The sequence below is a fragment of the Brachyistius frenatus genome, unplaced genomic scaffold (genome assembly GCF_029030835.1).
Source record: "Brachyistius frenatus isolate BFR_SWC_R1_liver_20210118 unplaced genomic scaffold, ASM2903083v1 Contig_269, whole genome shotgun sequence".
NCBI classification, from domain to species: domain Eukaryota; kingdom Metazoa; phylum Chordata; class Actinopteri; family Embiotocidae; genus Brachyistius; species Brachyistius frenatus.
In genome coordinates, this window is record NW_027210868.1 from 378,473 (window position 1) to 405,117 (window position 26,645).

The following is a 26,645-nucleotide window of genomic DNA, read 5'->3' on the forward strand; positions in this document are numbered from 1 at the left end:
CTCACTTCAGAGTCGTTTTTTCTGTAGCCTATACATTTTTTAAGTTTAAGTGTGCCTTAAAGTGCAAACCCACTGAGGGGCTGGCTCTGAAACCCTCCAGCTCCAATAGACTCCATTCAGCTTCTCTCCTGAAATACCAAGTCAGTCATATTGTATGGTGTCATCAGCTGAATGCACTCCTTCTGATCAATAATATAAAACACAGGTCTGTTTCAGGAGATGCCTGATTTGATTGACATGACTGGGGTACAGTCAGGTGGGCGGGCGTAGTGAGTTATATAAACATAACCGGCAGTGTCAGCTATGATAAATTTAATTGCATATTATATACTGATTATTGTCAACTGCTGAAGCTGTATAAAATACTAAGGCAGAGCCTTGCTGGCTGTAGAGCAGAGGTTCTCAAACTCATAACACTTAAATCTAATAATATAATATAATAATGATAATAATAATTAGGATTGAAGACCAGCATGCATTGATATTTGTAGTTAAGCATCAGATAAGGTTTTAGAGCTACATTACAACCTCTGGCTCCTCTTCACTTTGAATAAAATGTTTCTTTTTTTGTTGTTTCTGTTTTGACTTTGTTCTTATCATGATAACTTTGAGTAGTGACTGATGTTTTATTTACAATTAACCCCTCCTTTTGAAATAATAAAAAACACATTATATGGTCTTTTATTTTCACTTTTCTTCATTAAGCTTCATTAGTGTAATTTTCATTTACTGAAATTGTATTTCACTTATTTTTTAATTACCAAATTACCAGTCCTTACCTCGACCTACAATATAATGACACAATTCCTTAGATGCAGAGAAATTACAAAAGAATTGAACAGAACATATATTGTAGGCCAATTTTGTTGTTTTAATTTTTTAATAAAATAATTTTTTTTACACAATCCCATCCTACCCTTTTTAATTTCCTCACTATTACTGTCAGTGCTTTCAAAAATAAAATACAAGTGCAAGTCCAGATAAACTGAAACATTGTGACTCAGTCTTGATTTTACTTGTTTTGCAATACTTTTTTTTAACATTTGTAATGTTTCATTTTCTGTTGGGTTCCAAAAACTCCACAAAGAAACAAGACACATTAAATACAGCGTAAATATTCTTTATGTGAACATACTGATTTCAATTGTGTTTATACAGAGCTACAGCACAGATATATAAAAATATGACTCTGAACGTGACTCAGATCGTGGACCGATCCTATTGTTGAAACTTTGTACTGGATAAACATCAGATTTCAACATTTCTGGCATTATGAAATGACACAGAGTATAAAAATGTGATAGAATCTGCTTCCCTTCATATATATTTTACATATTTGTACATAAATGTCTATGCAGAGCTGAATGTCGGGTTTGTAAAGTTCCTGTTGCTCTGAGCTTCAGGATTGTCGTTCTCAGCCAAGTCTTCAGGATCGAGATCTGCCTCAAACATCCGCTGCAACAAGGCGTCCACAGTCCGATATCCTGAAACAAGACGACAACACACGAAATAATCAATACTGTGGTTAACAGGCATGCACAGTTTTCATTTCTGTCTCTATTCAAACACTTTGTCAGCTATTACAATTCATCCTCAGGGGAACGTGAACGTCTAAACTAAACTTCCTGACCAGCCATCCAATGGTTGTTCACTTAAAAGGGTTATCTTGTCTTTTCTCAACTTCTACCTGACTTGTACTTACTTTTTGAGGCAATTTTAAACATCAGGGACGGTTGGTGTGTTGTTGCTGACTGGCAGCTACCCAAGTCGTTATCAATGGTTTCCATGGTGTTCACCAAGTTGTCCTCCAACGTCTTCCTGGTTAACACAGAAAAACAGATGATCACTGAACATGTTTGTCTGATGTCTTTCGAGTTTTATGAATGTGAACATAATAGCGTTCGTACTGGCTTCATCAGAACACATGGACCATTCTTGGCAAAAGCATGAATTGCATGCGATGCAAAACACTCTCAAATCAAGCGTCAACCATCAGTGATGTCGTCAACCATCAGTGATGTCATCAACCATCAGTGATGTCATCGTTGGTTTGTGAATGTTATGAATCCTCCAGTTCAGATTCTGTCCGTCACCATCTTTAATAGTTCGGAGCGGTTTGGAGCAGGAAGTGACCATATTTGGACGATCTGGAGGAGGAGCCAGCGGTGGATCTGACTGATCTGATCGGAAACCTGACAATACTACGTCCCGCCCACCGATAGCTGTAACTTGACTGCACCACAGGCCTGTCAATCAAACAGACACGCCCCCAAAAACAGGTCTTCTTGAATCTTCTTTTCTAATGAATGAGGGATTATTTTCAGATGGACCTCCAGAAAACTAAGAAGAAGGAGTGACTTTAGCTAACAACACCGAGATAACTGATGGACACATTTTATTCACTTTGGATTTGATGAGAGAAGTTGAATGGGAGTCTATGGAGCCGGAGGCTTTTTGGAGCCGACCTCTAGTGGCACTCGCTGGTATTGCAGCTGAAGACACTTCTGCATCAGCCTCATTTTTAATGGGCTATAGAGTGGCAGGATTAATCACCTGTTTCTGTTTTCCAGTCAACTGGCATGTGAGGCAAGTTCTAAGCAGAAATGTCTCCTTTCAAAAGACAAATGTGATCATATGATTTAATTTTTTCCACCTAAATGATGTGTGACACTATTATGTGCAGTCTGTACAGTCAGTCTTAATGTAGAGGGCTGAACAATTTAAACAATTTCACCCCCCAGAAAACTGTCCCCTACCCTGGAAACAATAACCACAGGTGGCACCTTGTCATCATGGAGAAGGTGGTTGTACAGAGGTTTCAGTGTTGGGTTTTGTCTTTGATTTTTCACAAGGTTGATGTGAAAAATAGGCAACAGAAGAGGAAGCCCATAAAGTACAAGATCTCTTTTTTTAAAATGATTAATTAATTAATTAATTGTCAAGACCACCACCACTGACCCACATGTGCAGCTTATACAAATACTCATCAGCAATGTGAAGTAGGGGTGTAAGTTAAGATGTACAATCAGTTCTGGTGCAGATATTATCACAGTACTGAGTGTATATACTGTAGGTTATACTGCATGTGTATATCGCATCAGGGGTTGTCATGGTAACCTACTGTGCCACATCCAGCTCCAGTTCCTCGATCTTCTTCTCCAGAGATGTCTGCAGGTCACTTTTATCCACCGAGTACTCCACGAAGAATGCCTCGAGGACGAACGCCACGAAGATGCTGAAAGACAACAGGAAGTGACGTTTCATGAGCGGGGACACACGACAAAGCCGAAGTGTGACAGAGACGTGAAGAGATGTGGTTAGAAATACAGTACAGACCAAAGGCGGCCAAAAGTCTGAGAGCACTACTGCACCTGAAGTCAGTCAGTGCAACCATAGACTCTGCAGTTACACCAAAAAAAAGATATGCTGAACTCTCTCGAGACTTGTTTACATTTGGCCAAACTGGCCACGAGCAGTTACTGTTTCTGTTTTACTCTTGGATAAACAGACAACTATAACATGATTTCAAAGCTTAAACATCTCTCTAACAATGAAACAATGACATGCTTGGAAATTGTACTTCATACTGAATCTAGAAATATGTGTATCTTTAGATTCATGTTCAGAAATGATTTCAGTATGACTCTGAGAAGGAATTCATTTTTAATGAAAATTGTTGGCCAAATCAGCAGCACAGATATTAAATCCCTCCGCACCAACACTTACACGCACCCTTTCACCTCATGTAGTATCCATGTCCTGGGTTATAAGGCTCAATGGTCTAAACCTATACTGTATAGTGCTTTTTCACCGTGGCAGCATTTAAGCACCCTTCAATTTGTCCCATATTTAATCATTCCACACCAGCTGCCAGTGTCTTCGGTGACAGGAGAATGCGGGGATTGAACCACCAACCTTACATATAGTCAGCAACCCGTGAGCCACAGCTGCCCTCATCAATATAAACCGTCACACTGATGGTATTCCACTTTACATTCAGGAGTTTCAGAATGAACAAAGCTACATTTCACCACGTCTGAAGTGAGACAGGAAAACAAACAGCGTCATGCTTCAAGCAGCAGTGTGTACGACACAAGTACCACTGGCTCCTAGAAACAACCAGCAATTATGGTTTTCAGCTGACGAGAGTCAGTAACAAGAATCATACAGGATTATCTCAGATGGGCAGGGGTTGTTTGTGTGACTGAGTCTTACTTGATGATGATGATGACGACCGTGATGTGGAAGAGGACAAAGAACATCTTGGCTAACTTGTGGGTGACGGCGGCAAAGCCGCTGCTGAGAAGTGGAGTCACGTTAAGGAAACACAGAGTCCAACAAAAATCAGAATCAGTCTGATATAAGAAACAGTTCTTGACCTTCTGAGAACTTGTGAGCAGAAAGATTTCATTTTTAGTATTGACATTTCAAAGATAGTGAAAAGGCCACAGAAATGTTTACGTTTTAAAGATGAATGATATTTTGTTCTGAGAGATGAAACCCAGTAAACATGGCAGCCCCGTCGTCAGCGAGGCACTAGCAGCAAAGTTTCATATTCTGTGTGTGTTCGGCATTCAGGTGAAGGATATCGTGCCACTGGTTGACCACAGTGAGCTCCACCAGCAGAATGAAGGACGACACCACGTTGTTGAAGTTGTTCTTGCAGTAGTTGAGTTGTGCAAAGGCCGTTCCTTTCAGCAGAGGGTTCCCACAGTACGCCTTCGCCGGGTCACTGGTGTCCTCGTAAAACTTCACTTTCCCCTTGAAGAGCTCCATCCCCACCATGGCAAAGATATAGTACACCACCTGGTGGAGGAGGACGATCGTAATCACAGACAGATTTACTAGAATGGGCGGAGCCTTCAGTTTTCAGGCTCCTCTCCCGATGAACCAGCTCCCAGTTTGTGTTGGAGGGGCAGAAACCCTCCCTAGCTTTTTAATCAAGTTTATAGTTGGAGCTGCTCAGGTGAACCTGAACCAACCTGCAGTTATGCTGTTATAGACTAAGTCTGCTGGGGGACCTCACATGATGCACTGGGCTTCTTTCCTCTCACTCTTTAACTGTCTATAACTCATATCTCACCATTACATCTCATTAACTTCATGGTTTTTCTCTCCCATAATTTTTGCTCATTGTTTGTTATTGTCTCCATTCAGTTCCGTCGCTAAAGTAGTTTCTGTTCTTTCTTTTCCAGATGTCCCGTCATGGAGCTGCATGTCTCTGCTCTGTGCTTGTCGTATCCACCAATAGTTCATGTCTTCTATCTCTATGCTGTCCTTTTTTCTCTCTGCTCTCCTCTCACCCCAACTGGTGGAGGCAGATGTCCTCCACCTCTGAGCCTGGTTCTGTTAGCAGAAGCTCCGCCCACCTCTGAGCCTGGTTCTGTTAGCAGATGCTCCGCCCACCTCTGAGCTTGGTTCTGTTAACAGATGCTCCGCCCACCTCTGAGCCTGGTTCTGTTAGCAGATGCTCCGCCCACCTCTGATCCTGGTTCTGTTAACAGATGTTCTCCACCTCTGATCCTGGTTCTGTTGGAGGTTTCTTCCTGTTAAAGGGAGTTTTTCTTCCCTCTGTTGGAGGTTTTTCTCCCTTAAAGAGGAGTTTTTCTTTCCTAGCTTATGTGGGAATTATTGAATTGTTGTGTTTCTGCGTTTAATGTTGAAAAGTTCTGTTGGAAGGACTTTCCTGTTCAGTGCCATGAAATAATCTGTGTTGTGATTTGGCGCTATATTAGGTAAAACTGAATTGAATTGAATTGAATTGAATTGAATTGAATTGAATTGAATTGAATTGAATTGAATTGAATTGAATTGAATTGAATTGAATTGAATTGAATTGAATTAAATTGAACTGAACTGAACTGAACTGAATTGAATTGAATTCTAAAAGGAGAAGTGGGCCAAGTACCAACTCCAGCTCTTTTACCAGTGCCCTGGTCAGGGGTACTGGGGTAACATGGTGCTGGATTAGATCAGCCGCAGGGAAACAGGCCCTAAACTCTATGTTGCTGTTATTTGTTGTTCCACTGTCAACTAGGTCTCTAACTCTATCCTGAACCTTAGTCTTCTCAGTCCTCCCACCACGACGTAACAACCAAACACAAACAGAACCTCCCTCCCACTGATCCAATCTAGGACCAGACAAAAGTTTATGAGAAGTCATGGTACACCAAAGAGGACGTGACAGTGTATCTTAACAGGCAATCTGCTGTCAGCAACTTACAATGATGAGTTGTCCGAATGTGAGGATCGCTGGTCCGATCCTGACCAGGGTGTTGATGATGGTACGAAACCTGACAGAGAATCAAGTCATTGTTAGTAAAGCAACACGTTGAAACATAAAATGCAGAAGAAACATGGACCAATCACATCAGATGACTGACACTGAGTAAGTTGTCCTGTTGTGCAAAAATAAATGATGAGGCAGATTCAAAAATGCATTTCCTCTAATTCATCTGATATTTTTCATTCTAGGTATCCAACGTATGCTGCGCTTTCCTGCAGGTTACTATAGAAACCCTGAGAAAACATTTGGACACACAACCGTGTGTGGGACACTCAGAGACATGTATTTTAAAAACAATTGAATCAGTCAAAAGTCCAGACAAACGTCAAACCTTTCGATGCTGTCCACCACCCGGATCAGTCTGAGCACTCTGAGGATGAAGACGATGTCCAGTATCTGCTGGCTGGTGTAGCCCTCCGCTACAAGAGGACAGGGACGGTTATTCAGAAAGACAGATGGCCTGATCACTTTAGGGAGGCAACTGGTATTATTCTTTTACTCAAATATTATTTACAAAATGTTCATAATGATGACATCTAAAATCTGTTCTGTTCCTATTAATTTACTGACATTACACTAATCATTTAACCAACTAATTGTTTCAAAACTACTTAATTTTTGTGATTGAGTCTTTTTGTGTCTTTGTTTCAGCTGAACTGTCTGATAGAAATAAAACAAACAGCTCTTACATGACTTCATGGCGGAGTTGATGATTGTGGCAACAAGAGCAGAGATGATGATGATGGTATCAAACCTGAAGACAGAAAATAGACATGAAACAATGAAAAAAAGAAAGAAACAGCAACCAGTATTTTTCAGCCTCTTTGCATTCACATGATGACATCAGCAACATGTGAGACAACAGAAACATAAACATGGACGTATTAATTAGGGGAACTGGATGCTGCCAGTTTGTTTCAGTGGCCACTGCAGCAAAATACGCTAAAGCAAAGCAAAAAAATCAAGTATTACACAAAAGCCGAGAACGTGATGTTTGTTTGTTTGTGAAGTCTCAAAGCAATCCATGGACCAAGTGGGAGAAACACTAATGAGCATGTGCAGCTGCACAATGTGGGAGCAAACTCGGAGGCAAGACAACTGTCACTTAGGTGACTGGATCCAGTATCCGGTTCTAATACAATGCCGTTTCCAAAAAATAAAGCTGGGACGCTGTGTAAAATGTAAAAAAAAAACATAATGCAATGATTTGCAAATCATGTAAACCCATATTTAATTTGTTGAAACTGGGAAATGTTATTGTTTTATGAAAAATATCTGCTCATTTTGAATTTGATGCCTACAACATGTTTTTAAAAAGTTGGGACAGAGGCAACAAAAGACTGGAAAAGTTGAGTAATGCTAAAAGAAACTGGTGGAACATCTTACAGCTAATCAGGTTACCTGGCAACAGATCAGGAACATGACTGGGTATAAAAGATGATTTCAGAGAGGCAGAGTCTCTCCAGTGAAGATGGGGAGAGGTTCACCGCTCTGTGAAAGACTGGGTGGGAAAATAGTGCAACAATCTAAGAATAATGTTCCTCAACGTAAAATTGCAGCTGGTTTGATTGGCCACGGTTGCAGTCGGCTGTGACACACCTAAATATCTATTCTCTCTACTTCATCACTGAGTCCGTTTGTGGTCACTATTTCTTTCTGTGTATTTAATAAAAACTGCAGTGTCTAGATGTTTTACCAAAAATATTGAGGCTTTAAAAAAATAAATCAGATATTTGTGGGATGTTTTCAAAGATTCATGTCTTCAGTGGTAACCAATGAGCCGCAGACAGGGTACGGTATCAAGTATGAAGATAAACAGACAGTTGGTTTTGGTCTACACAAGCAATTAAAATGATTTGACTGGTTGAGAAAATATAAATCTATTTAGAGCTGCAGGCTTGACACCAACAATAAGTCAACGTCATGTGATATCTGAAATCAATCACATCGTCACACTTTCAGACCCATATCCATGAACATCCTTTATTTTATCCATAAACACCTGTTAAAAATGTAACTCCAACTGCCTGTAAACGGTTAGCATTGGGTACCCACAAGCCTTTTGGTTATTCAAGATGGCGTGCACCTTCAGCTCATTCTCACCAGTTCCAGAAGTTGTGTCTGGAGAAGAAAGCTCTGGGCTCAAACACGTAGAGCTTCAGCAGGATCTCCAGCAGGTAGAGGACAAGAAAGGCCCACTCCGAGTTAGCGATCATGGGGTTCTCCTCGTCCAGACCGATGAACACGGCGTTCACCAGGATGATGAAGTCGTACACAATCACAAAAGCCCTGAAAACAAACACTGTTGAACTCAAACCTAAAGCACATTACTGCTCTTCTTTTCCAGTCATTAGAAAACACATTGCTGCATCATAATCCTGATGTTCATCTCACCGGTGTTGGACCAGCCGGCAGAGGAGGCGGCTGGGGGCCGACTGGTAGACGCCGGGGCACAAACTGTTAAATGGGTGTGGTCTTGATTTCAGCGTGATCACCTCGATGTTCAGGAGGTCTGCGAGCTGGACAAACGCCACCTTCCCTGTCAATCAACCAACCAAAAATACAATTGAATACAGTTTCTTTCATATTATCTTCGTAGGCGCAAGTTTCCATTTGCAGAGACAAAATTGGCAACGTGCATTTTGGAAATCTTTATATCCTTCTAGGGACCAGTTTAGCATCTACTCTCAGAACCTACTTTTGAGTTGGTAAAATACCTGGTTTTATTCATCTTCATCCCAACTCACATTCACTGTTAAATTCTCTGACCTTAAATGAAAAAAAAAAAAGGCTGATGGCATACGGAAACGTGTGGAAAGCTCACTGATACCATTTTAAACATTTGGCCCCATTCACAACTTTTGAGAAAGTTTCTAAGAAAAATTTAATTCAGATTTGTGACTAAATTTGTTCTTATAATGATCAATCCCAGTGTCTTTGTGAATTGAAAGTGCGTCCCGGTGTTCCTGATTAGCAGCTAAACGTCCTGCCGTCCCCATAAAGATCCCACGACACCGCAGGGCTGCGTGCAAATGCAATCACAGAAACTGAGGGAGAAAAGAGAAGTTGAGAGAAACATAAATAGTGCAGAAACAAAGATCTAAAGATGGTGGAGCACCTGACTCCAAGAGGAAGAAGAACTTCAGTAGGTCTGAAGTCGAGCTACTGCAGCAGGAAGTGAGCAGCTAAAGAGCGGTTATGTTTAGAAGGATCAGTACTGGATGTAAAATGTAAAAAAAAAGAAAGACACCACTTCTTTAGTGACCGCTGTGTTGGGAGAAGGTCGTACAACAGATTCAGTAAAAAAATAAATAATGGTTTGATTTCAAATCTGAGGCCAAACATAGAAGAGAGACCCAGACCACTCGAAGGGAGGCGCATCGTTGGACCAGTTATTGGTGAGACAGCACTCGCGTGTCCATCGGTCCTATTTTAATCACAGTGCAGGTGCAAACGTGCACCAAAATACCCATGGGCTCTGTGTGTTTAACTATTTGTCTTCAACATTTCAACATTTACTTTTGCAGGAAGCTTTAGACCAAACGTTGCATTGAAACTCCTCAAACAGAAACGGTCACTACAATGGTTATAATGGTATCATTTATTTACACCCGATGAGGCAGAACCTCGCTCCTCGCAGTCTGTACGTTGCAGCAGGACCCTCGGATCCTCACGTCTGATCTCAAATGCAGCGACGCCGATAACATGAACACTTACCACAATCTCAGAAACATTTAAAGAAATTAATAAGAATTTAAAAACGTATAAAGACACCCTGTAACCTGCTTCTTTTTGCAGTGATGCGTTTCCTTCATGGCACTAATTGTAAGCTATAAATAATCACACAATGAAAGTCTAAATGATTTTAAAGCCTTTTTTTTATTTTTTTACAAACAAGCAATTAATAGCTGTCAAACTGAGACAGCAAGTCGGCTTTCTAATGCTAGGAATTTTAAAATATAATAATAATAATTATTATTATTATTAGAAAATATTATAAATTATTTTAAAAAGTCTGTGGTTTAATTTGTATGATATTATACAATTGTAGAATTGAAGAAAAACTTAACAGTCAATTATTTTGCTCAAATGCTCCTAAGTGTTCTTGAGTGTGTGAAGATTCTGTTTTTACTTGAGAACAAATCCCAAATAAGAAAATATTGGTGAAGGTCAGGCGCTTCGTGAAAACTGTGTAAGTCGGTTTTAAGGAGAAAACTTCTGATTAAGAACGGTTGGTGAATGAAACTCAATGCAGGCAGACAAGTTTCAAAGGCAGTGAAACAAAAGAAAAATGGTAAATATGTCCCTCTAACTTCCACATGTGCTGCATGTGTGTGTGTAAAGGCTCCCATATACTGTTAAGATGAAAAAACTATATTTTTCTGCCACTTCATATCAGTTCTTCTGCTCAGTTGTATCATGTTTTTTCTCAACTTTGAACCAAACTCATGATGAAGCAGTTTGACTTCTTCCATGTGGAAGATGAGGGTGGAGATAGTGACTGAGCAGAAGCCAGAGAGCTGAACGCTCCACTGAGTTACAGCATTCAAACACCGAGAGGGCAGCCGGGTCGCCTCCATGTCTGAACCGTCACTGTGCAGATGGCACACACATCTTTTACTTCCAGGTCTTAAAAAAATGGAAATGCTTCCCCTTTGATGTTTTGTATATCCACTATATTTTGATATATTGCTTAAAGATGTGTGCTTAGTCAATAACACCATAAAAACATAATGCGATGATTTGCAAATCATGTAAACCCACATTTAATTTGTTGAAATTGGGAAATGTTATTGTTTTATTAAAAATATCTGCTCATTTGAATTTGATGCCAGCAACACGTTTTTAAAAGGTTGGGACAGGGTCAACAAAAGACTGGAAAAGTTAAGTAAAGCTAAAATAAACTCTGGTGGCACATCTCGCAACTAATTAGGTTACCTGGCAACAGATCAGTAACGTGACTGGGTATAAAAAGAGCATTTCAGAGAGGCATATTATAAATTGAACGGTTTCCTTCCTGGTCGCTCTCTCACTTTTCAAAATCCTATTTCTGCCCCCGTGCATTAATAATTTCCAGTGGGTTGCCGTCCCCTTCAGTCCGAGCCATAAACCACTGGGCTGAAAACATACATCACTTCCTCTTCATGTTTATGGGACCAGAAACCGTCCGTGTTGTGTGTTGGTTTGAGTGCCACCCACCGATGGAGCCCCGGTTCTTGTCGTCAGAGACTCTCCACAGCAGCTCTCTGTGGGAGTTACTGATGTCGGGCTGAACCAGTCGCACCATCTGGTTCCAGTTGGCGTGGGTCACCGCGGGCTCGCCCCCCTCCTCCTTCTGCTCCTGCAGAACCGCAAAAGCCCGAACCATCTTCTGCCTTTTGGCCCTCACCAGCTGCCGTACCTCCTCCTGTTGGACAGAGAGGACGAGGACATTTACCGCCCAAGAAACATCCAGCCTGAACACAGCTGATCCAAACAGAAGATTACTGCATTTACCAAACAAACAAACAATCAAAACAAGCAAAGATGTCATAATTCCAAGATCCATATTTCTAAATACGGGATGAAAATCTTTCACACTTTTAAATGTTTTTCTGAGACAAATAAAACATTCATCTGTACAGCCATGACAAGGTGGACGCTGTTTAGTTCTCTGTACTGCTGTTTATGTCATTCAAATTTCCCAAATAAACATATTGATGTGGTTTTCATAACTTTTAACATTTCAGTTGATATTAACCCTTTGAGCTGGAGGTGATTTTGTTACCTTCACTTTTAAGCTCATATCTTGGTCATTGTCGGGGCTAAACATTCACGCTGCAGCTTGTTCTTCTCAGGAGAGTCGAGGCTATACACATAAACCTCATCATCTGATTAAAAAATAATTATAATTTTTTTATATTAAACTATATATCAAGAGATAGAAAATAATCTTATGAAATTGTTTTGTTTTTACATGTATTTCACCAGAAGACATTATCAGTAAAGATTTCTTTTTTTAGTTGCGTAGAGGAGATTTTCTAGAATCTGGTGATATCTGAACCAAGTTAGTAGGACACTGCATGACTCAACAATTTGAAAAAAAGATGTGCTTAATGCCTGATGGAAAACAAATGACATGAATGACTCCGGGTGGCTCAAACCAGGGACAAAGAGTCTTGTTGGAGACAACGCAGAAGTCAGCACCACCTAAAAAAGCTTTGTCGTACAGAGGAGCGCCGGGTCTCCTCAGAAAGGGTACGTTCTGCTTTTTATTGTGATTTACAGCACGTTGTGAAGCGATCAGGACTTCAGGAATTATTCAGTCATGAGAAGCAGGTGTGGAGACGGACGCGGCTCTTCATGCAGCGTGTGTGACGACCATTAAATTTGATGCAAATCTGAAGTCTATTATCTCTGCAACGCTTCAACACACGGATGAGGCGTCGGCATTGTTGGAAAGCTCAAGCCGTGCAATTTCATAGGAGATCTCAAACATGTCTCTGCCATGAAGCCTTGCTTTGCAATTCAACCGAAGACAAAGGGTGGGAATTTGGACGCAATTTAGTTCTGTGGGGTTCTAACGGTGAAACAAATGACTTGAAAATGACCTTCAGATATTTTTTGTAGTTGTTGTAAACGACCGCCAAGAAGACGGACATGAAGATGTATGTGTTGACGAGGATGTACAAGATGAAGAAGATGGCGAAGACGAAGCTGGCGTTGTACGCCGGCATCCTGCAACGAGAAGCACAAATGAAACATGCATGACTCAGAAACAGGTAAACACATACAAACAAACCAAACAACAGTTGGTTAGAGGTCACTTCCTTCTTCTTTTAGAAGCTTCTCTAAAACAACAGGAGGCCGGCAACAGGAAGCAGCAGAAGAGTTCTTGTGTTTTATAAAACTTCTCAGTGATCAAAGTATTTGGTGCATAAATTAATCTCCTTTTTATTGGGAAATAAAATAAAAAGATGAATGAAGATGATGAACATTTTGGACCTCTAGCACCTCTTCTATGTACAACTTTTTTTTTTTTTTTTTGATGAATCACATTTGGATCTATATGATTTAATATGTTCCTGTATAATATTTCACATGGATTTTAATTTCTATTTTTTCCCCTCTCTGCAGAGGAATGCTTCGTCCTCTATGTGGGGCACCGTATGAAATGGTGAAGTGGTTAAAAGCCTAAATAGATATTGAAGTCACATTTTTCCTGAACATCTTCATTTATTCTCTAAACCAGTTTCCACTTCGTCAAATCATTAAATCAAACCATATTTTGCAATTTGTTGTGATATTTATGTTTTATATTTAAAGTATTGTCAAAAACAGGGACTGTTCCACGAGGATGGAACTGTATTTAAGACATTGGTTAGAGATCAGTGATGCACACAGTTAGTTTTTCAGTATGAACGTGTCTTACATGATGTCGGGGCTGTTGGCCGTGGTGACGAGGACGTACAGATCGAACACGATCTCCAGGTAGTTGGTGAAGTACGGAGCTCCGTCTATTGTCTTCAGATCTCTGCACAGAAAACAAAACATGCACTACAAGTACTACTAAAAACCTAAAAATGTATTTTTCAGCAACCAAAACAAAAACGAGAAATGATTCTGATCGGAACATAAATCACACATTTGGCATGATTTGCTGTTTACATCCTCAATTTCGGACTTTTGAAAACTTCTGACATCATTTCATCTCCTCAATCTAAAAAAAAACAATCAATTTTGGTGACAAATGAAAAAATAATTCAGACCCAAGTGATTATAGTTTTTGCTTTTGTGATTATATTTGAAAAGACTGTTCCAGTAGCAGTAATGTGCACTGAGCCGGGGGAAGCCATAACTTCTGTGGGTTAAGTCTTCCATTGTGCGCTGCTTGTTTAACATCAGCATCCGTCTGAGACGTTTATGTTTTACCAGATATCCGGGGACACATGCGCATTTGCAATTTCACCGTGGACTTGAGCAGAAAGTGCACAACACATTGTGCATCAAACTCAAGATATTGGCAAAGGAGACCCATGAAATGCTTCAGAAAGCCGACGGCAATGAAGGATTCAATCGGACAAGGTGTTCTGAGTTCAGCATTCAGGCTTCAACAGGGGAAAAACCTCAACAACAACAACAACAACAAGAACTTAGTTGGTATTAAGACAAAAAAAAAGCTATATAATATTATATTACATTGTATTGTCTTCTATCATATTATATTATATCATATCATATTATAGTATATAATATTTTATATTATATCACATTATATTATATAATATCTTATCATGTATCACATTATATTACACCATATTATATTATATCATATTATATTTTATCATATTATATCATATCTTATCATATATCACATTATATTATATCATATTATATTTATCATATATTATATCTTATCATGTATCACATTATATTATACAATATTATATTATATCATATTATACCACATTATATTATATAATATTATATAATATCTTATCATATATCACATTATATTATATCATATTATGTTTATCATATTATATTGTATCATATATCACATTATATTATATCACATTATATCATATTATATTTATCATATTATATTTATCGTATATTTATCATATTATATTATATCATATATCACATTATATTATATCACATTATATTTTATCACATTATATCATATTATATTTATCATATTATATTTATCATATTATATTTATCATATTATATCATATATATCACATGATATTATATCACATTATATTATATCACATTATATTATATCATATTATATTTGATCACATTATATTATATTAAATTATTGTTTAGAACGTACTGTGAATGCTGTTGTTGTTATGCCACCACCATTATCACGATAACCGTGAGGTTAAAAACAAGAGAAAAGGACGGACGGCTGTCTCACCGTTTTCCCAGCAGTTTGAGGGCCATGAGGGAGAAGATGAGGACACTGAACATGAAGAGGACGAGGACGAGGAGGATCTGAGGAAGAGCGTTCCGGATGCTTCTGAACGCTCTGCGGAGCTGAACACAAACAAACAATGGAAGAGTTTATGCTCATCTTCCCAGAGGACGCACAGGCTCCGTCCACATCCACAGACACACACAAATACACAAAACAAGATGCAGCCGGGCTCCATCCGCTCAGACAGACTGACTTTCATGTGTTGAGTAACAGTTTCCCTCCAAAACACAACAGAGTTTAAACAGCAGACGTCAACTGATCATGATCCAGACATCACAGGATGACAGCAATAAAACAACACAACTGATGGTGTGATTACCTGATCACATGATCATCTGAACACACACGCCTGATCACATGATCATCTGAACACACACGCCTGATCACATGATCATCTGAACACACACACCTGATCACATGATCATCTGAACACAGACACCTGATCACATGATCATCTGAACACACACACCTGATCACATGATCATCTGAACACACACACCTGATCACATGATCATCTGAACACAAACACCTGATCACATGATCATCTGAACACAAACACCTGATCACATGATCATCTGAACACACACACCTGATCACATGATCATCTGAACACAAACACCTGATCACATGATCATCTGAACACAAACACCTGATCACATGATCATCTGAACACAAACACCTGATCACATGATCATCTGAACACACACACCTGATCACATGATCATCTGAACACACACACCTGATCACATGATCATCTGAACACAAACACCTGATCACATGATCATCTGAACACACACACCTGATCACATGATCATCACACACACACACACACACACACACTCTTGATCACATGATCATCTGAACACACACCTGATCACATGATCATCTGAACACACACACCTGATCACATGATCATCTGAACACACACACGAGAAAGAATATTCATGTAAAAATGTCTCATATAGACTTGAATAAATTTGGGGATTTTTATTTTTGCATTTTGCAAAATGTCATCTCAGTATTAATCCCCCCAAAAATGAAAGAAAGATTCTCACCATTGCTCAGTTTTTGTTGTGTACCTACGAATCCACGTGGAGCTCCCTTAATCTAACGTGTCCTTTCCCTTTTTGTCAACATTGCTTAGATCTTGAGGCCAGCGGTCCACCAGAGGCTGCCACGTATCCATAAAGCTACTGTGGTTTCCCTTCATCTCAGTATCTCAATCCTCTCCATTGGACACACTAAAAATGTTCCTCCATCACTGATTTACAGTTTTTTTCATTTTCAGGCCAAACAAAAGACAGTAATTGATTCTAGCAGAAAGTAGCCTCATTTATATCAGTTTCCTCAGAACCAAACGTGGTCTTAAAGAGGCGTGAACCACTCCCAACACACAAGTGGAGATCTGTAGAGGAAAAACTGCAGGAAGACTGTGTGCACCTGAATGGAAACTGACCCATGCACAGGAACATTTGGGAGACAAACACATTCATCTCAGCCACAAGAGCTCCAGTGGACGCAACTATTAGGTGCACACAGTGCAGCTCACTAGAGACGCCGCTGTGGCTTCAAACACACATTTAATTCCCAAAGTAGAGACCACCCGGGTGTGACAGCCCAAGTCTGCTTGGCCCCCACGACTGGCAGACTTTTCTCTCACTGGAGGGATGCAATTCTTTTTTTGCATTTAAATTTGAATCTGACCACTTTCTGGTTGATTTCATGTAAGTATTATTACATTTCTAGAGTCGCATGCACACACTATAACTGTCACATTTTGATAATTAAGTGACCACAGTATAATACTTTGGATCTCGTAAGTCCAGACATGAAGGTGTTTTGGAAAATGTTCCTTCTCTTGAAGGTTTTACCTTCACTTTGCAAAACTTTTCCTCAAAAGATATGTTAATGAAGCAATGGCTGCTAACGACAGGTGGAGACAGGTGAGTCAGATGGGCGGTTACCTGCCGTCCCTCTGTGACATTGACCAATAGGAGCGGGCGCAGGAGTCTGGACCAGCGGACACCGTAACAGTTCGCAGCTATCAGCGCTCCGTAGATGATCATATCAACCAGGGTGAGCTGGACGACACAGAGAAACAAAAGGTATTTAATACATCATTCATTATTTATATCTGCTTTATTCTGCAGCAGTCGCCAGGGCAACACAGGAAGAGCGGTCATGTTCAAACCGAAGGCCAATTTAAAATCCCCAATCACAGGGACGACCAGCCAAGTCCATGCACTTTGAACCAAGAACCTCCTGCTGTTAATTATCTTAAATGTTAAATGGGTCCTTCTTCTTTTTTTAAAATATGGTACATTAAATAAGTTAATAAGCTGATCAGTGTAGCGTCTCAAAAATACACTTTACAAAAAAGAAAGTGGAAAAATATTATTGATGTGGGAGAGTTAAACAACATCAAACTATTCCATTAAATTTCCTGAACTCGCGTCCCCTTGAAGCCACATTTCATAAATGGGGCCCTGCTCTCTGAAATCAGGTGCTGAAACATTAAAATCACATCAGATAAAACAAATTAATTCCCTTAATCACCGACACAAAATACCTTAAGACAGTAAAAGGAAGAAACATTCCTGTTCGTGACCGACAGCCTCAGAGTCACCAGGAAGCCTTTCTGCTCGAAAGGCGCTGACGAGGCAACTTCTCCAGCTAAAGGTTGTTTCACAACAGGCAAAAAGTCTTCTCAGCACATTTCTGCCTCCGTAGTTAACGGACAGGAACTCTGCTCAGCACACTGCGGCAGTTTCAGCGTTCGCACTAGAAACCAGGAACTCTGATGGGTCCAGGCTGTATAACTCACCAACGGTCACCGGGACACGTCCTCACCAGTCCTGAGTTGAACCACAGTGACACAGACATGTTCACAGCAATCGTGTCCTTTAGAGGCCTCCACAGGTAAAACCATCGTCCCACAGAAAGACTTTAAACTGTGTGTGTGCAGCTGGAGACCAAACTGTACCCGACTTTAAAACACCAACCCGGTTTGGGAAGTTCTGGTTTTGTTTCAGTTTTTGGAGAAAATGCTGAAAACCTCTTCAGTTTAACAGAAAAATCACCAATTTCTATAAAATGTCATGTTGTGATTCAACACCGAAACCAATCAGCTGTTTATCAGCGCTTCTGATTGTGCTGCATCGTGCTGGTGATGGATGGATGCTCATCTCCAACGGGTCTACCAACACATTCACTGGGTTTCGTTTCCCCGAACAACTTCGTAGCTTCTCCCACCTGAGATTTAACGTCGATAGGCCCAACCCACCAGGTTGTTGGTATGGATAAGCCCATCCCACTATGCTGATGATGCAGATAAGCCCCTCCTACCATGAGGATGACGATGATGCAGATATTTTTGGGGTCCTTCCAGAACTTGTCTCCAGGAATCACCTTGGCGTAGTGAACGAGTCGAAGGGTGAAGATGAGCAGACAGAGCAGCTCCACCAGCATGGTGGCCTGAACACAACACAACACAACACAACACCGATATTATACAAGACAATACTGCTGACACAGCATATTGAACCGACTGGTCCCCCTCCTTTCTGTCTGCTGAATTTAAGTCTTTTTGAATCAAATTGTGGAGACCAGACATTGATTACCTGTTACTTCCTGTTCATACCATCCATAGAAAGATATAGTACTTGTGTCTGATTGGCTCTCAGATGTAGGATGTAGATGTAGAGTTGTAGTTCAGGAATCTTTAATGACGATGACATCTCCCATTTGATCATTTGGTGAAAGGAACTACAAACATGTTGAACGGCTGCGAATAGCAACTAAACCAAAGTGAACTTCAGACAGCCGAGTCACAGTAATTCAGTCTGTCTCAGACTGTTGTAGACGTTTGCTGAATATTGCGGTTAAAACAATTTAACGAGGAAGACATTCCTAGTTGTGTTATGTCCAAGCTATTTATGTCAGGTGTATAAGGATTCTGTCTGTCACCATCTTGATAGTTCGGAGCAGGTTGGAGCAGGAAGTGACCATATTTGGACGAGCTGGGGGAGGAGCCAGCGGTGGATCTGACCGATCTGATTGGAAACCTGACGATACTACGTCCCGCCCACCGATAGCTGTAACCTGACTGCACCGCAGGCCTGTCAATCAAACAGACACGCCCCCAAAAACAGGTGTTCTTGAATCTTCTTTTCTAATGAATGAGGGATTATTTTCAGATGGACCTCCAGAAAACTAAGAAGAAGGAGTGACTTTAGCTAACAACACCGAGATAACTGATGGACACATTTTATTCACTTTGGATTTGATGAGAGAAGTTGAATGGGAGTCTATGGAGCCGGAGGCTTTTTGGAGCCGACCTCTAGTGGCACTCGCTGGTATTGCAGCTGAAGACACTTCTGGATCAGAACCATTTTACAGACCTGAAGCTACGAACTCTTTTATAAACAGTCTGTGGTTGCAAGTAAAAAGAAGAAGTATGAAAGCAGGATAGTGTGTGTCCGGCAGTGACAGCCATCTTACCCATGTGGGCAGACGGACGACCGCCGGCTCCTCGAAGATGGCCAGAGACAGATTGACCAGGATGAAGAAGTAGAGGAGCACCTTAGGGAGCCAGTGGTTGTAGAGCAGATACAGTCTGGAAGCACAAACACACAGTTGTGTTTCCATCAATTACCTGGAGACTTACCCAAACCATAATCCTTACTTTAAAGATTTACATTCTGAGGACTTCCTTTAGTCTCCCCTAAACATCCTTAAACAGCTGACACAGTTGTAAAGAAAGAAAAAGGAGGCAATAGTGCGTTTGCTGTAGACTATTTTAAGCATTGGATTTATCCACATTTGGTGCTTTAGTGCAGTGATTCTCTAAAAGGTCAAGTTTCACTATCAAAACAACAACAACAAAAAACCTGAAAGCTTATCAAAATCACTGAATTAAAATCCCTGTTTAATGTACAGTGGCGATGTCCCACTTGATAATTTGGACTTTTCCAGGTGCTCAGCAGTCAGATACAAACAAGTCAGAGCAAGTCATGAAACATGTCAATGTGAACAGAGCTACAAGAATTCCCAATTCAGTCAGAGTTGCTAGAACAGCTGGTAAAAAAAGAAGTTGTCCAGAGAAAACTTACATCAAGGTAAGAAATAAATAGATCGTAAACAATCAAATGAAATCATAATTTAAAGGTACAGTCTCACCTGACAGCCTGAGGCGATGTGTCAAAGTAGATGTTTCTGTTGTACTGAGCATCTGACACGTAGATGGCAGCCAGGTCGAAATCCTGAAACACAGGTGTTTATTTTAAACCTAATTTTCAAAGGGAAACCAAAACTTTGATCATAAAGTGGCTGTTTGCTCAAATTCTGCGAAAATATGATGCAGCAGAAACGTAGAATATGTCTGTTTAAGGAAACCGTGCAGTCATTAACAAGGAACCTGTGGTTTGAATATTTCTCTCAGGGAAACATCAGTTTCAGTGAACTTGGTTAACAGTTTACACACCTTTATACTCCGTAAACTCTCCCTTTGTGAGTCTGATCATGTTTGTAACGTTTATGTTGACTTGGTTTGAACTTTTTTCTCCTCATTTATGAAAATGTAGCGGACAAAATATTAGAAAAACCTGTCAATATAATTCAATCCAGAAGAACAGCTTTGGGACTCGATCGGACAAAACTCGAGATCTGAAGACGTCACCATGAGCTCTGAGCCGACCCGGATTAAACCCAACTATAAATCCACCAGAGTCGTTACTGTCTCAGTCACCCAGAAACTGGCCTGTGATTTTAAACAGAAGTGATAAGTTTGCGGTTAAATTCATTGTGATTAATCATTTAAATTAGAGCATTTCTCATTATTTTCTGTCAGTTATATAAAAAATAGTTTTCAGAAGTGTTGATGTATTGATTAGCTTGTTGCTCGCAGCCTCACTGCTCTCGTGTGATGGAATAATGAAACCTTAGCTGAGGTTTGTGTGTTGGTCGACTGACAGGCAGAAAAATGAAAGCGATTTGATCAAACACAACTTTACAACAGATGAGCTCAGAACAAACCGGAACAACAAAAGTCTTAAAAGGTCCAACATTTTACAATGTTTGGGGTTTTATTTAAGAAATTCTTCAGGTTTGAAGAACTAAAAAACATCTCAGTATAGTTTTACAACTCCTTTCTGGCGCTCTACCAACAACAGCTGTTTGTATTTGTGTCTTTAAATGACCCTCTCTGATTGGCACGAGAGTGGGTCGTGTAGCACGACCCGTAGCGGGTGGACGTATGACATAAGCAAGAGGTAGTGACATCACAAAGTTACTAAAATCCAAAAGGCACAGTTGCTGAATACATGCTGTGTGCATTTCTCAGTTATTAGACACTTTCACAGGATTTATAAAGGACCTGCACCTGCTTTAACAGGAAGCAGGAGAAATTCTTCAGAATAGAAGAAAGACGGAGCTGATATTAAACTTCAGTGAAGCAAATTTCTAACAAATTTGTGATTAATCAAATCATGTTGACAAAAATTGTACGAAGTGAAGCACTTTGAATATTTTTATACAGTTTGTTTTCTTTGTATGTGTAATGCCAGTCAAAGGTTTGGATACCTTCTCGTTTTTTTCTAATTCTTTTTCCAGCTGTCTATATTGTAGGACAATACTGAAGATATTAAACATAGAATGATATGGAATTAGTGTATGAAGTAGGAAGAAAAAGTCTAAACACACCAAACCAGCTTTGATTGTCTCATTAAGCACGGACCAGATGTCGCTACAGAATCATGTGGCGGCCATGTTGATTCAGTGTTAACTTCACTTGTGAAAGAATTACCAACAGTGTCAGCAGCAAAGCAGAAACCATCTGTTCACCTCCTGTGAGTCTCACAACGACATCGTGGCTACAAGATGAAATCTCACATTTGGATTAATCTGAGCAAAGTTCAACCCCGTTTCCCAAAAAATTGGGACGCTGTGTAAAATGTAAATAAAAACAGAATGATTTACAAATCCCATAAACCCATGTTTAATTGAAAACAAAGACAACATATCAAATGTTGAAATGGAGAAATGTTATTGTTTCATAGAAAATGTATGCTTATTTTGAATTTGATGGCAGCAACACATCTCAAAAAAAGACTGGAAAATTAGTTTAAAGCTAACAAATAAAAATAAAAACACCTGGTGGAAAATCTCACAACTAATCAGGTTACTATGGCAACAGATCAGTAACATGATTGGGTATAAAAGATGATTTCAGAGAGACAGAGTCTCAGCAGTGAAGATGGGGAGAGGTTCACCACTCTGAAAGACTGTGTTGGAAAATAGTTCAACAATCTAAGAATAATGTTCCTCAACGTAAAACTACAAAGAATTAGTGGATTTCATCGTCTACGGTTCATAAAATCATTAAAAGATTCAGAGAATCTGGAGAAATCTCTGAACACAAGGGACAAGGCTGGAAACCAAGATTGGATGGTCCGTCTGCAGTCCAGACTTGTCACCTATTGAATAGATTTGGCGCATCATGAATTGGAAAAATGACAAAGGAGACCCTGAACTGTTGAGCAGCTAAAATCCTACATCAGGCAAGAATGGGACCACATTTCACTTTCAAAACTCTCCTCAGTTCCCAGACATTTCCAGAGTGTTGTTAAAAGAAGAGTTGATGCAGCTCAGTGGTGAACATGATCCTGGAACAACTTTATAGAGACGTGCTGCTGACATCAAATTTAAAATGAGAATATGTTTTTCATAAAACAATAAAATGTCTCCGTTTCAACATTGATATTTTGTCTTTGGTCTATTTGCAATAAAATATGAGTTTGTGATTTGTAAATCATTGCATTGTGTTTTTATTTACATTTGACACAGCGTCCCGACTCTATGGAAACAGGTTTGTACACATTCCTGCTGGTCTCATGTCCAGTTTTTGTGTTCCTTTGTTTCAAGCTGTTGTCTTCGTCTTGGTCTCCTTCAGGAGGTGTCTCCACAGAAGTTGGACCATGAAGGCCAGATTCACACCGAGTCCTTTGATCAGCTGATGTTGCTCTAATCCGAGGTTGAGGGAGCTTCCATGATGCTGAGTGATGAACATCTCTCGTCCTAACTCACACCGTTGCATCTCATCATCATGCCTTTTCTCTTTGGTATCGTTTGTTGTCTCTATGCAGTTCTCCTCGCTCACATAGTTTTGTGGAGCTGCATGATCCTGGTCTGCCATCACCGGCCCCACCATCACTTTATTGTTTGTCTTTGGTTCTGTCGGAGGGGTCTTCCTGTTAAAAGTCCGTTTTTCCTCCCAGCTGTTGCTCTCGTGGGAATTGCTGAATTTTTTTGTTCCTTTCTATAATGTTGTACGCTTTCTTTTGTAAAGACTTTAAGGTGTTCAGTGCCTCGAAATAACTTGTGTTGTGATTTGGCGCTATATAACTCAAATTCATTGAATTGAAGTGAGGCTGGTGAGTGTGATGAACTGGTGCTCTGCAGCAGGGGGAAGTCTTGCTCATCCTTTCCTGGCCGCTCCTCATTCGAAGCAGTTTCATCACAGAGTTTCACGTTTTTTGTGACTTTCCTAGAAGAAGCTGTTGAAATTTGTTTTGAGCAGTTCTCACCATAGTTTGGATTATTATAGTGATGGTCTCAAATGCCTTTAAGAAGGCAAGAAATTCCACGAGATAACTTTTGACAAGGCTAACCTGAAAAAAACCACTGCAGGTGATGACCTCGTGGAGCTGGTTAAGATATTAGAAATGTAGAATATGAAACATGTTAGTTTGATTACACCTATTTTCTCCCCCAAAAATTATTTAAATGATCATTTAATAACGTAAATATCCACAAATATGAGAAAAGCTTGATTTCTCAAATCTATTTAAAAGGAGTTAAAGTTGTGATAAAATAACTCGTTTAGACTATAAACAAATAGCTGTTCATGTTTAAAGTTACTAAACAATGCAACAACGTTATTAAACAGCTTTATGAGATGCAGCAATAATGTTTGGAGTTTTTTTCTTTTAACTATTGAAATGACTGATGAGTCTGGAAGCTTCCTGTTTCACTGTTTAACAGCTTTATGAGGCTGAAGGGACAAGAGTCCATCAGTTTACTGCCGTCATGTGGAATAAACAGACACGTCTGAAGGTCCGCTGACAGAACAGATGCAGGAACGTGTCAGATGAACACATTCATTGAAATAATGCTCGTGCAGAGCTCTCAGCTGACTGCAGTCCCGCTCTCACCTCTTTGGTCTTTGCGGTGTTCCCTCCGTTTGGGATTCCTTTTCCTGCAGACTCATCAGGAATGTTTTCCCTCTCCTCTGGCTCCGACATCTCAGCGCTTCCGACACAACTCTTCCAAAACTTTTCCTTCAACTTTTTTGACGCGCCTTGAAAACTTTTCAAACTTTGAGTTCTCTGAGATTCTGTTTGTGTTCGAGGGAGAAGTCAAAAGTCCGAGCTTGTTTTTTATTCCCTCTTGTTGTAAACGTCATCACAGACCCTCTCCCATCAGATGTCTTCCTCTCTGCTGCACATAAACTGGCACATCTACACCTCCATCGCCACTTCTGTGTCACTCTTCACTGCTCCGAGCTGCAGTTTGTGCCGCTCCGACAAACCAGCACTAGTGCTGCCTTCACGGGCCGGCCAAAAAAATGGAGGAAAAACTGATGCAGTGACGTGGGAGCAGGCCTGTGATCCTCAAATAGAAAACCTGTCTGGTGAGTGATGCAAAAAAGAGGAGAAATGATCAAATATTTATTCATTTTATATAGATTTGAGGGTTGGAACCAAACAGATGGAAGACTTCATATAACTGATCAAATCTGACAATACAAGCGAGGAAAATAACATGTATGAGAAAATATGTAGCTTAATAGAACATTTTAAATCAAAATAAGTACAAATGTAAGTTTTAGAAATTGAAAAAAAAGTACACAATTACATTTCGTAAATTATACAGCCTACTATCAATTACTTTGTGTCAATTTATTTTCTTGACCATTATGTCAGTGAAAAACATGGTTCACATTTTCTCACACTCACAACGATGTCTTCACTTGTGTTGTCCAATCAACTGCTAACACTCCAAAAATAGAAAGATAAAGATTAAAAAAAGATCAAATAATAATCCTTGAAAGATTTAAATAAAAAGCCCACACATTTGAGAAACCGTTACTAGCAAACGTTTAAAATTTGTATAATGACTGAAACAATTCATCAAATAATATAGAAGAAGGTAATTTTATCATTGTTGTTGTTGTCACTCTTGGTTGTTGTTTTTTTATCAGTGTTCTTCATTATCTCATGGTATCAATTCGTGTAATTATTTATTTCGTTTTTTCTGATGATTTAAAAAAATATATTTTAGTGTTTGTTCTTTTTTGCCACTGTTTTGTAATCTGCAGTTTTGTATACATTTTTTATTTTTCCAACATTTTTCAAAGACATTGAAGGCAGCACGTTCATCATGTGACTTATAGCGGCAGGATAACGGAAACGGAGCGAGAGGTGCGGGAGGGGGTGGGGGGATGAGGGGGGTCCAATCCTCAAAGGAAAGATGAGGAAGGACAATTCAAGAAAGATTTCGGAAACAGACAGCTGACTGCAGCTCCAGGAGGTCACGTGACTGTGACGCAGTGAAACGACGATGGTGTGACGGGAACACTGAAAACTGGAGAGGAAAAGAAAGCTGGGGTGTAATAAATAGAAAGAAAGTCTCTCTCTGATATTTATATTATATATATTTATATTTATATGAAAAACTATTATAGTCCTTGAAAACACACAAGCTTGAGGGGAAACTGGTCTATGGAAACTTTATTTTTAATATTTTAATTAATAGCTAATTTGGACCATATTTGGGCCATTTCAGAAATCCGACTGTTCTTTTTTTGTTTTGTCAGCTCAGGTCTAAATATCACTGTCTCCTCCGAGGTACGGCATTAGACCCGCAGCTAAATACCGTAAACACAGGACTGCGCGCGCAGGGAAGATTGTGTTGCTGACCAGCAGGTGGCGCCATCGGACCTGATCAACATCGAGCAGCACGTGAGAGGGTTTTTCACACCTCCGCCAGTGGTGGCAAAAGCATTTCAACTTCTAACAAGGACCTAAAGTTATTTCACTCACAGTATCACATCAGATATTTTCACATCCAATGATTTTTAAGTTACATTTATGTAGAAATACAGTAAATTCTGAAGGGTTTAAAAAGCACCACTGTTCTACAACTACCACTAATAATAACAATAATATCTGTCTTGTATAATTAGTGTACAAACAAGTTTTCTTTCTTAAAATGCTGCACAGTCGATGCCTGAAACACAGAGGACACATTGCATGTGAAGTTGACCTCGATCGAAAGTCTCATCTCTGATCTGAACGTCTGATATGTTTAACTGTTGTCAGAAGGACGTCAAGC

General features: G+C 39.8%; 1 protein-coding gene across 1 annotated transcript; it reads right to left on the reverse strand.

Annotated features, from left to right (window-relative positions):
- Window positions 1–1,104: 1,104 nt before the first annotated feature.
- tpcn3 (two pore segment channel 3) lies at window positions 1,105–24,799 on the reverse strand. Its single transcript, XM_069721641.1, has 19 exons — window positions 24,464–24,799; window positions 20,433–20,515; window positions 19,755–19,869; window positions 18,600–18,728; window positions 17,219–17,335; window positions 15,195–15,313; window positions 13,698–13,799; window positions 12,877–13,003; window positions 11,486–11,693; window positions 8,681–8,825; window positions 8,390–8,575; window positions 6,976–7,040; window positions 6,618–6,705; window positions 6,224–6,293; window positions 4,590–4,806; window positions 4,216–4,306; window positions 3,122–3,235; window positions 1,703–1,818; window positions 1,105–1,484 (listed from the first exon to the last, which is right to left on the reverse strand). Exons 1-19 carry the CDS (start codon window positions 24,551–24,553, stop codon window positions 1,351–1,353), a joined length of 2,316 nt encoding a protein of 771 aa, XP_069577742.1. The 5' UTR covers window positions 24,554–24,799; the 3' UTR covers window positions 1,105–1,350.
- Window positions 24,800–26,645: the final 1,846 nt, after the last annotated feature.